We start from the raw sequence: 12,239 nt of genomic DNA on the forward strand, positions 1-12,239 counted from the left end.
TATATTTCACATCACTGAATATACAGTTTATTGTTATCTTTCTAAAAGTCAAATATCTAAACAGTTCATATTGCAAATTATTATGAAGCTAGTAATTTAAATTATTTACAAAAAAGAAGGCACAGCATTATGGGTAAAATATGAATCTGATAATGGTGACGGATTGCACTGAGCTGAGGACATGTTCTTATTTCCCGATTATCCACATTCCCACTTCTTTAAACGCCCACTACTTCCAGTCATCACAAGCACGCTAAGACAGAACAAGCTCAGAAAAGACCTTTCCCCTCACTGAACACGTTCTTCTCTCTAGACTGGTGGGGAGGTGGCAGTACAGACACAAAAGCAGAAAGTTTCACCCTGCACAGCATAATTTTAAAGGTACCAGCTTCTCGTTACATTAGCACATTTGTGTATCTGTGAAATAACCACTTACGTTAAAAGGACGTAAGTGATTTTGGTTTTAAGAACTGACTCCTGGGCAGGCCTGGGAAGAACTGCCAGTATTGCTGCATTAAACAATGCTGTAAATAGAAAAAAAGAGCCTTTCTGATGTGCTTCTACTACAAGTGATGGCCAAGTTTGAATGCCATAGAAAATACAATTCAATATTTAAAATATTAAAAACTGTAATGCAAACCAGTCAAGTTAGCAACTGCATCAGGCTCGTTACTCTTCTTTATTCACCATGTAATAAGTCACACAATTATCAGCATCCTCACATAATTAATACAGGAAACTATTTGTCTTGGTGAGGAAATGTGGTCTCTTACTTTCAGTAGTGATCTATTGCACAACTTTTAGACACATTGGGGGGGGGGGGGGGGGGGGGAGTCTAGAAATAATTAGGAAATCATCACGATAGTGTAAGGGAAAAATCTTCTGGCAAATGAGAGAAACATTATTTAAAGGAGTCACAAGGCAAATATTTACTCATTTTATTTTCTCAGTGGATCGTTTGCTTAGATTTCTTGTTAGGTTTTTGATTGCTGGACAAAACAAAAGTGATGAAAATACCTTGAGCTCTAAGGTCGTGACGGGGTTTTCTTTTTATCATATTCTCATATTGCATAGACTGAGTATCTAATTAATGATGGAAATCCTCACATTTAAAACTTTTGCCCTAGAAATACTTGACTTGGGCACTGATAAACAGCAGAAAATGAATGGATAATGAATCGATGGAATGGGTTTTTAATTTCTAAATGCCTTGGTCCACAAATGCCTTGGTCTGAAATTACACAAAAAAGCATAATTTTAACTAAAGCTACTACCAACCACAGGCTAGGAAAAAGGTTATATCCTTTACAAACTTCAATAAGTTAAAATCAGTGCTTTTAGAGACCTGCCATTGATTGACTTTTTAATAGGGAGTATTTATTGGCCAGCAGAGCTCAATTCACTGCAACAAAAGAAAAAAGCAAATCAAGAAAACATCTTTGTCAGTCTGACAACACATGCAATGGAAACAACACAACTAAACACAGCAACAAACCTATTTTTGTTCAGAAAAAGGCTGTCCTCCTTTACTTAAACTGAAAGCAGATTAGAAAGGGATTTTTAACGGACAGTTTAAACAAGATGAATGATTATAGTAATATGAGTCAGTGCTCATAACATTTCTTTTAGTTCAACTTGATAATTTAATGAATAGTAAAAAGAAAAAAATGTTTTGAGATTGAAGGTGCTTCCTTCCTTCCAGCTTGTGTGCTTTGCAGCTACCGGCTAAGGAAGGAGACCTGCTTGTCTGTCCTGCAGTTACCACCTCCCTGCCAGCAGAGGCAGCAAAACGACTTCTGTGATCATTTACTACCAACATAGCCACTTATACAATCTCCATAAATCATGCTGAACCTGCTAATCATAGCTCAGTATCCATCTTGCCCAAAATCATAAAATAACACAGCTGACATTTATTCTTCTGTATCTTGTGAGTTTAAATCATGTAGCTCTGAACACACAGTGTATGTGTGTTTGTATTTGCATGTGAGTGTGGGGATGCACTATGTTTAGGACCACTGGCATGAGCAGTCAGTGGGCTCCTGGATAGTGTAGCTGACCCAGGTTGAGTTGCTGCTGCAGTAAAGCTGCACAGAGCGCCGCTGCAGACCAGTCTCTCTGCAGCACTTGCAGAAGCGAGCGTACGTATTGATGTTATAGTTGTAGATGCTGGCGGAAGGACACTTTCCATCGCACGACACGATGTTCACCTGAAAATGGAAGGGCAGATGTCTTTCATGTAGAAGGAGCAGACAGAAGGCCATCAAATAAATGCACAAATAAACTTTGGGAGGGAGAGGCAGCCATGTTAAGCTTAAACATGAGCAATATCAAAAACTATAAACACCAAATACTGAAAATTGAAATAACTCCTGTTGATGGCTGCAAAAAATTTGGTGTTAACTATTCAGATGGTGCACATCAAATAATCTCCTGGAGAAATCATGACCACCACAGCTTCCAGAATACTTTGAGCCAGCCAATGGCATTGCTGCACTTGCATGAACGAAAACTCTACACACACTGCAAGAAATGCAAAGTTAAAATAGGATGCTAATAACAAGCTGCAACCACAGAAAGTCAGACATGAGTGTTTACCGGTCTGTTGCTGCGGCAGTCATTCTTCCTGATGGTCATCCTCACTGTCACCTTCTGACATGACTTTCCGTCTTCTTTGCCTGTTCACACAACAAGCCAGAAGGAATTCATTGGAATGAAGTTAAAAAATACTCATAAGATAATAAGGATGTGAACAAACACCAGGAATTGGGAGGATGAGGACAGAGGAAGGAAGGCGATCAAGAGCCCTGAGAAGCTCAGAAGCTGTTGATCATGCAGAAGTAGTTTAGCCATACATAACCTGAAAGGAATAAAACCGAGGGTGTGTGTATAAGAACTTTGCAGCTAAAAGCATTAATGAGAAAACTTTCCACTCAGGGAGAAATGATCAATGAGACTCAGCATAAACATTCAAAACTGCTGGAAGGATAAAATCTGTCATACATTTATTCTCAACATAAATTAGCTTCGACTAAAAACAAAATAAACTGATGTTTAAACAAATACAACAAAGACAGAAACACGAACAAAACATGAAATCTGCCATCAACACACATAGCATTAAATTAAGATGTTATGAGTGCCATTTAGTTTTCTCAGAATAAATCTCAGGACACTTTCTCTACCGCTTTGACTGTCGCCTGTGTTATTAAGCTGTTGTGTCATTGATCTGGACTAAATGTGTGTTAGTTTGTTTGAAGCTACTCTCTGTAAACTTACATAGATAACTCAATTGAACTCATCTTATTGTTTATTTTAAGATTTTATTGTAAAACCAAATATTTTGTACCCCTAATCCTGCCACCCTAAAATGAATTACTGCTTTTTTGTTTGCACAGATGATACTACTAAAAGGATGAAATGCCACACACAGAAGATTCTGTTTCCCACACAGCTCCCTTTGGAGGGCTGCAGCTATAGTGCAGCAGCATGCAAATCTTCAGCAGTTCAATGAAAAAAAGACCCGCAGCACTCCCAGCATCATCCCACTTCACTATCTAGTGACACATGCAGATATCTAAGCCCGACTACTGGGCCACTACCAACAGTACATTGTTGGCAATCAACAATGCACTGCCCAAACAGTGCTAAATGGGGAAAAAGTTTATTTGTTGTGTACATGTACACATGGGATCAAGGGGTGGGGGGGTGGGGGGGGGGTGGGGGGGGGGTCTGTCCTCTCAAGTGTGATGTCATTTTTCATGTAAACCAATTAGACTAGACAATTGGACAGCATATTTTCTAAAGCCAAGTGAGGTAGAAAGCAAAGAGGAAGCTACATCAATTATGTTTTTTTCCACATGGACTTGGAGTGAGACAACAGATGAGAGGACTTTTCTGCAGAGGGGAGTAGGTGTCAGTCAGACTTTGGGGTTTCCTGTGTGTGTTCTGTTTTTTTTCTTAGAGGGAGTACATTGTTGAATATCAACAATGGCACTGGTAAGCCTTGTTGTTTGGTACCTCTTTCACAGTTTGTGTTAACTGTGGGAGTCAGGGGGCTAACAGGGAAAGGGAAGAGAGGGAATCCAGTACCTGGTGGGATTGGTACACGATGGTAAGCTGCAGCACATAAACCATAAACCCACTTGTATGTCTTCAGTTGCTTTTCAGTGACAAGAGCTTTAATCATTTGGCATTTTAGAGCAAGTCTGTCATTATTTGTACTGATGACACAGAGTTCACTGAAAAGCACACTGACAGTTTTCTAATGTAAATAAACAGAAGACAAATGTAACGGAAAACAGCAGCTGGGATCCAGACGTGAGCCAATTCAGACAATGTGACTGAGGATTTTAGACTGAAACGAGCAAACTGAAGGGCAAACATGTCGGAAACATGTTGAGCGGCAGATGAAGGCGCTCTTCAGTGTCAGCTGCAGGCTACAGCTCTACGCTAACTACACAACTGCTGTTGTGATGCTCTCATTAGATACTCACACGTCTTGCAGCATCCATCCATGTAACTTACAACAGTTCCACCGATCTGAGTGCAGACGAGAGTCACAACGTTAACACAAACACAGAAAAATGTATTTTTCCTCCACAGTTTGGCCAGCACAGATTCTGAACTTTGATATTCTTCAGCTAAACTTTTGTGTAACTACTGAACATGCCGTGGATTTGTTAATCAAACTTTTTAAGTGAGCTACCATTATTCTATAGAAAAAAGTCATCTTGCAGTCTTGCAGTAGTTATAACTACTTTGAGCCTGCTTAAACTTAAATTTAATATGGATCAGCCTGGCTGTCTGTTTGAGAATCACCTTTTTACATCATTATCACACAGCAAAATGTTTTTGATGAAAAAAAAAAGATTAAAAAGAAATTAAAAAGATTAAAACTGCAAGATTTCCCTTCCAAAGGATACATTGACAAATTATAATCAGTCAGTATCTTTTATCTATTTGAAGAAAGAGATGTCTCTTTGAATGTGTGTTGTGTGTGTGCACGCGTGCGTGCGTGGGTGTGCGCTGCATGCTGACCTTTACACACTCTGTTTCATTGAAGGGAGGGCAGCTGAAGGAGTAGGAGATGAGTGTGGGCCCAGCCACAGTGTCTGTGCAGTCAAACTTCATGCAGTTTGATACCCAGGATCTTCCCGGCTGAAAAGCATTGACAACATCAGCAACTGAACTACAGTGAGCAACTTAATTTGACTTACAACAAAATGGGAAAGAGATTGGTGACGTATGATCAGCCTTCTTACTTTGTGTGAGTCCGCCTGAGATCATTTTTAAATCAAAGCTGGACAAAGTTAGGACTAAGGCCAACTTGACTATACTGTCAAATCACCATCGACTAATTAAACTAACAGTAATCAATTTCAAAGATAAGAAAAAATATACAATAATAAATATTGTGTTAAACTTTACCATGATTGTGTTGCTGAGGTTAAACAAAAAACTACATAATATGCTAGCTAGCTAATAAGCTAGCTTTGCTAACTTCAACTCAGTTCCCACCAGCAGACCAAAGTGTTACACAAGTACACATCAAGACTGAAGAATAATGTAAAAGACTGTTTGTATAATATTGTGGCATGTTGGGAGCAGCTAGTTATCTCCCATCATGCCTCGGGTTGTGTTCCCATTCAAGACGATTAAACTGTGTATTTGCATTTGTTATGGCTAAGTAATTCATATGACCGTTCCTGTTCACTGATAGATGTTGTTTTGATAGAAAGACATGTTACACCATGAGTGAGTTCATGTGCGAGCACAGTGTAGCACGGGGAACTGTTCAATAAAGAGCTCCCCCTTCCTGCTTGGGGTGGAATAACAGACTCAATCTCTGCGTGGGTCCTTTCTTGTTAAGATCCCTCAGTTCGCCACAATATAGTGTGTATGTTAAAATAGTTTTTTATTTGGATGCAAAATGTTGCTGAACATCTTTTCCTACCTTATAGAGACCTGTTGTTCCATTCTCATGCTCATAGATGCAGGAAATATTCTTACAGATTCCGCAGCACGTCGACTGGTCTTTGGGAGGCACGTAGATCTGATTCTGAAAAACAAACATGATTACTTTCCTTTTCATTTAAAATACTGTGACAGTGAGCTTTAATGAGTCAATGATCATAACCACTTATCCAAAGATTAACTGTGACAGTTCAAACAAAATTAAAAGCTTCTAGATTCGTGCTCTGCTCTCAGGGGAGAAGTTTATGTGAGGTCAGGGCTGTAACTAGGGATGCTGTGGTATCTGTGACAACGCAGAGTCTGCTAAGTTTAATGTTGCTCTGTGTTTAGTACGTTACACACCAGCAAGAAAGCAGACATAACATAAATGAAGCTAACAGTTTTTTTCTTTAAATCATTTTTTTCTCCTGCTTCAGCAACAAGTTCTGTTTGTGTGCAGCAGTTTATTAGTTAAACTTTGGTCAAGTGAGATGACACAGCTGAAATGTGTAGGTTGCCAGTCCAACATAGGGCTAATACAGTGAGGCAGACAACCAAACATACCTATGAGTGAAGATACCAAGAGAGGAAGACCCCCACCCAAGCAGGAACCTTCCCCCTACTTGTCTGGGGGCAACAGTGTTAACCAATGTGCTTTTAAGTCACAAACTGCCAAAAAATCACAACTTTAGAGTGGGCCATCAAATACTTATCCAGATCACAGTCCATCACTATTCACAGGTTATTTTAATGTGTGAAGTACAGAAAGAAAGTAATATGTTTCCTTGTCATAGGCTCGCTATAGTACACAGACTAATGAGAATTAAAATCCAAATGCGATCTTGACTCTGAGCTGAATTTTGGTGAAGACCCGTTCGGCAATAATTGTATGTTCGATTAAAACTTTCTGGTAGAGAACACTCCCGCTAAAAATCCCATCAAAATATTTTCATCAATTTGACAAGTTATGCAACCAATTCATATGGAATAACAGAAGCCCTAGAATAAAGCTTAAAAAGCTACAGCAACCAATGGAGTCGGGTGGCCTGGGGGTCCCAAATTTACTGTTTTACCATTATGCATTCAGTCTGAGACACATGGTTCACTGGGCTATCTCTCCAGAACAAGCCCCCCCATGGTTTAGTCTTGAGAGTACCCTGTGCTCACCACTCCCTCTGATGCACATTTTAACCACCAAGCTCTCATCAGATATACAAACCAACCCCATTCTTTCGTTCCTGCAGACGGTCTGGAAGAAGGTGGCCTTGCCGTTAAATTTTAACTCCCACCTTCATACTGAGGCCTCCATATGGCTCAATCCCAAACTCTGCATTAATAAGTCTCCATTTCTGTGGGTCAAGAGAAGGATACTTGTTCTTGGAGACCTGTAATCAGGGGAGAATTCTCAAGTTCTTCAATGACCTTAAAGCACAGTTTCAGTTGCCACAGAGTCAGTTTTGGAGGTATTTGCAGCTCTGGCATTTATTGCTCAAAACCTTTGGTCTCCACACCACCTCCAACTATTGACTATCTCAGCTACATCAAAAAAACATCTTCGTGAAGTCTCTAAATATTACTCAGTGCTAATTAAGGGCATGAGTAAAGGGCTAACCGCCCTACGGTTAGCTCGGGAAGCTGACCTTGGTGTGGTTTTTACAGACCAGGAATGGACTGTAATTTTGCAGAATAGTAAAAAGATGTCCAGGGAACTTAGAACTAGACTAATCCAATTCAAATTATTACACCGAATTTACTGGTCACTACACAGATTGTACAGGGTGAACCTCATACAGTCTCCTGAATGCTGGAGATGTCAGACTGGGGTGGGCACATATTGACCCATATGATTTGGAGCTGTCCTATCAAATCAACTGTATGATGGGATATTCCTTTTTCGCCAAGACTATTCGTTTTGGGGGACCAATCACTCCTTAAACACGCTCTGCCTAAGGCTCCTGAGTGGGTACAGACTGCATTGATGCTGGGGTGTAAACTTATTATCTCCCAGTGGAAGGCCCCTTCCACCCCACTTGTCTCTGTATGGCATATTCAACTAGGGAGACTCGCTGCACTAGAACAACTCTCATACAGGCATCTGAATACACTGGAGAGCTTCCACCTGAAGTGGGATCCATATCTGTTCAATCAATCAATCAATCAATCAATCAAAGCTTTATTCGTCACATGCAGGTTGCCCTGCAGTGAAATGGGACCCCCCCCCCCCCCGACCTTACACATATAGCACAAACATTACATGGGGATACAGGTCGGAGATTGGTAGAATCAGGAAAAAACATTGAAATGTACACTACAGTGGGGAAAGTACAAGAGGAAAAAAGAGACCCCTACTCATGCTGTGCTTCCATGGTAGGACAGCATGAGAACAGGAAACAAAAAAACTCCTTTGCACAAAAAAGCACATAAATGTCCACAGCACAACATTGTGAAGACATGACAAGCCACAGGGGTGGGTGGGGGGTGAGGAGTAATCCGAAGAAACACAGCAGCCACCCTGCACAGCGCTATCATCAGAATAAAAGGATCAGACTAGAACTTAGAGTGGGACAGACATTGGGATTCTGACGAAGCACTCTCAGAGATGACAGAGTGTGGCATGCAGCAAGACCCACGTAGTCAAAGGCTGGCTGTGTTGTTGTTGTTTTTTTGGGTGGTTTTTTGTTTTGTTTTGCGTTTTTTTGTTTGTTTGTTTATCTCTTGTTTTGTTTGTCCCCCCTCATTTTGGTTTTGTATTACTGTAGTACTGGTCGGCTGTTATGCTGATGCTATTTTTATGTGATGTGATTTGTATCTACAGTGGACTGTAGTGTTCTAAAAATTCAATAAAATATTAATCACAAAAATAAACTTTCTGGTAGCTCTTCTCATATTTAACACATTTTTAATGAGAAAATAAAGAGAAACAAGACTAACAATGAGGATGGAACCTTAACATAAAGTCAGTGAGATCAAGATCTTCAATAAAAGGTCTGTGCTGGTGTGTCGCGGTCTTACTGGTTGGCATTGGTTAGAGCAGTTGACGCTGAAAGTGTGGAGCACATGGAAGCCGCTTGCTGGGTCAAGGCTGCGGCTGCACTGCCGGCTGTAACACAAACCGTCGTCTCCACGCTCAACCAGAGTCTGACCGGGCCTCAACACTCCTCGCTCTCCAAACACACACACAGCCTCACGCACTAAACACACAGAGGTCAGAGGGTCCAAAGTTGCAGGCTGCACTTACAAGTGGTAAAAACATCTGTTTTAAACACTAACCAAACATTAGACAAACAGAATAAAAACAACATGCCCTAACGTGCACTCTGGCTCAGTTCAGAGCAGGTTTGGTAAGATTAAACTTAAAATGAATTCCTCGTCAGAACGTACCACACTTGTATCTTTTGCAGGCACACTGGTTCTGTGGATCGGCTAGAAAGGCCCGGTCCAGCTGGGCAGCCTCCCCCTGCAGAACACAGACAGAGAACCAGGGTTACAGATTTGTATTAATGCATACAGAATATACAAAGAGTACATTACACAAGGAACCCAAAAATATTAAAACACACAGAGCCAGCAGACAGACACCTGGATATATGACCCATAAAGTCAGGTTTTATGAGCAATAATCTGGAGATACAGTGTATTCAACAGGTTCAGGACTTACCAGGCCACATTTTGGGGAGGCAATCTTTTCACAGGAACACTCTGAAGACAGAAAATAAAAAAACGACCATTATTAAGTTGTTTAGCTGAGATGACACCACACAACACCAGATACTCTGCTTTGTCATAAAACAAATGTAATGTCATTTTAAATTGTGGTTCTAAAAAGATATGACAGGCCTAGTACTGATCTGAAAGAAAGGCTTTGGACTAATTTTATTGTTCCTATCATGGAAGGGTTTTCCCCTCATACCGCATGTTTGGTTGGGACAGCAGTGACCAGGATTGGACACAGAAACCACTGACATCCCAACAGGACACGTGAGCTGAGGACACCTGTAGGGTTCACACACTGTGCACACACAAAGAAAAACATGCAAGTCATTTATGCGTTCTAGCTGTCCAATAGTGGGATCATTTTAACATGAAGTGGATCAGCGCATTTTTATTCTTGGACTCCACTGCAGTGACTTTACATGAGTCATAGTTCAGAACAACAAAGGGTCTACTACACATGGCCTCACTACCAGAGATGGGCAGTAACATTTTAAAGCAACGTGTTACTGTAATCCGATTACTTTTTTCAAGTAACGAGTAAAGTAACGGTTTACTATTGCAAAAACAAAAGTAGTTGGATTGCTGTTACTTTCCTGTAAACACGCTGTGTTACTGCGTTACTACACTGTGATTTCGTTTGTGAGAGTGTCTCATGACAATGACGTACGAGTGTACGACGCCTGTGGCAGCAACAGACGTGTGTAGATCAACAATGGATAATATATGGAGTGCAGGAGAGGGTATGACCATTAAAGCTTGGAAGCACTGACATTGAATTTGATTCCGTAAAAAGTAACAAAAACATTATCGTCCGCTCTACACTCTGCGTTTGGAGAAAACTTCTTTCTACGGCAAAAAATTAAACTTTAAATCTAAGCAAGCACCTAGCACACTGCCACGGGAATGTGAAATTTACAGAGAAACCCCCAGATCCCCCACTGACATGACTGTTGAGGCACCGGGCAGACCTCCACCGATGGAATATGCTGAAAAAATAGAATTGGGCTGAAAGGTCTATTGCTTTATTACGTATTCGTATTTTTAAAAAGTAACTAATTGCTTTTGAAACTAAGTAATCTGTAAAGTAATGGGATTACTTTCTTGGAGAAGTAATGAGTAATTAGTAACTAATTACTTTTTTCAAGTAAATTGACCAACACTGCTCGCTACACACTAGTTTTTTTCTGAGTGGCCCCTCCTAAACAGAATGTTTGAACAGAACATGGGCTTACAAAACAGAGATATTCACTCTCACTGACATCATACAGAACCAAGGGTAGAAACACAACTGTCCAAAACCGAGAGTCTGCAGCCTAAGCTTTTGGCTCTCAGGGATTACTTATGCACACACTGACCTTAGTATTTGAATCTCTAAGCAAGTCTAATGTGTACAGCCGCCTTTGTAACAGTAGACGTATGAGAGAAAATGAGGAAAGTATAATAATTCCCTTCTAAGTAACAAAGAATTGAAGTCGTGTTACAATTTTAAAATGATCCAACTATCAAAAAGCTTAAGATTAAGAACCAAGAATAAAAGCTGAGAACCCACATCTTTGTCACAGTTATATGTCACAGATATTTACAAAAAACACAAGTGACACGTTAAATCAGCCGACCTTAGACCTTTTCACTTTTTTACTCCAACTATTAGCTAAAGCTACAGGTGTGTGAGTGTGTGAGTGAAAGCGCGTGTGCTCTGACCACACTGGTAGGTGGGGCAGCAGCGATCTGTGGTGTTGCTGTCGACAGTCAGAATCTCACCATCCTGGCAGAGGGGAGGCGTCTCCACACAGGGAGCACACACTGTATGAAAACATACATTTGTAACCGCACTGATAACTTTAAATTATTCTCTAATAGCTAAATGTTGTGCCACAGAACAGAGAAGTTAATGTGATCAGTTTTTTTGAACTGACTGCAGATGTGGGCGAGACAGCAGCTGCCTTCAGCTCTGGTTGCAATCAGAATCTGGTCGTCTCTGCAGGTGGGAATGTCTGACTCACAGAGCACTGGATCACATTCTGCAACACAACAAAGAGGATTTGCTTTCTCTTTTTTTTATACTTTTGATAGTTTAACTTGTCAAGATTACAAGAAATAAGACAAATGTCCACCTCTGTGTGCCTACAGGTTGCAAGATTGGTGATAATAAAATTAAGAACATGTGCTCTAGAGGAGCAACAATGACACAGCCCCGAAACAGGAATGGTTTTACAGGTGAAGGACACTGACCTTTTTCCCTCCTCATCTTTTCTGATAGTTTTTTCACTAGTTTTGCATTTGGCTTGGGTCTGTGTCACTGCAGGTAGCATGAGATGGGGTGATACCTAGACCCTACAGATCACATCATCATTTTAATTTTCAGGTGTTTTTGAATTCAGGTCTCTGCAGGCTGATCACACTACCCAGTCCATATGCATATAGATATCCCACATATTTTTTTCCATTGAGATCTGACATGTTTTTAAAGTGTTCCTTTAATTTTCTTCAGCAATGTAGATATGCTTTATACAAGAGGTAACCTAACCTAGGTATGATACAAGCATGAAATTGTCTAATCTAAGGCTCTG

General features: G+C 40.5%; 1 protein-coding gene across 1 annotated transcript in view; it reads right to left on the minus strand.

The window, feature by feature from the left end:
- Positions 1-863: 863 nt before the first annotated feature.
- otog (otogelin) overlaps positions 864-12,239 on the minus strand; it is a 60,440-nt gene continuing 49,064 nt past the window's right edge. The window contains exons 42-52 of the mRNA XM_085245494.1: positions 11,586-11,690; positions 11,371-11,472; positions 9,866-9,964; positions 9,614-9,654; positions 9,337-9,412; positions 8,968-9,146; positions 5,957-6,061; positions 5,041-5,160; positions 4,497-4,542; positions 2,599-2,678; positions 864-2,210 (exon numbers count right to left, since the gene is read on the minus strand). Coding sequence (XP_085101620.1) covers positions 2,010-2,210; positions 2,599-2,678; positions 4,497-4,542; positions 5,041-5,160; positions 5,957-6,061; positions 8,968-9,146; positions 9,337-9,412; positions 9,614-9,654; positions 9,866-9,964; positions 11,371-11,472; positions 11,586-11,690 — 1,154 coding nt within the window. The 3' untranslated portion in view covers positions 864-2,009. The remainder of the gene's footprint in view (positions 2,211-2,598; positions 2,679-4,496; positions 4,543-5,040; positions 5,161-5,956; positions 6,062-8,967; positions 9,147-9,336; positions 9,413-9,613; positions 9,655-9,865; positions 9,965-11,370; positions 11,473-11,585; positions 11,691-12,239) is intronic.

This window comes from Mchenga conophoros, linkage group LG1 (assembly GCF_057382185.1).
Source record: "Mchenga conophoros isolate Kocher_MC1m ecotype Shallow Benthic linkage group LG1, M_conophoros_male_GT1.1, whole genome shotgun sequence".
Lineage (NCBI taxonomy): Eukaryota > Metazoa > Chordata > Actinopteri > Cichliformes > Cichlidae > Mchenga > Mchenga conophoros.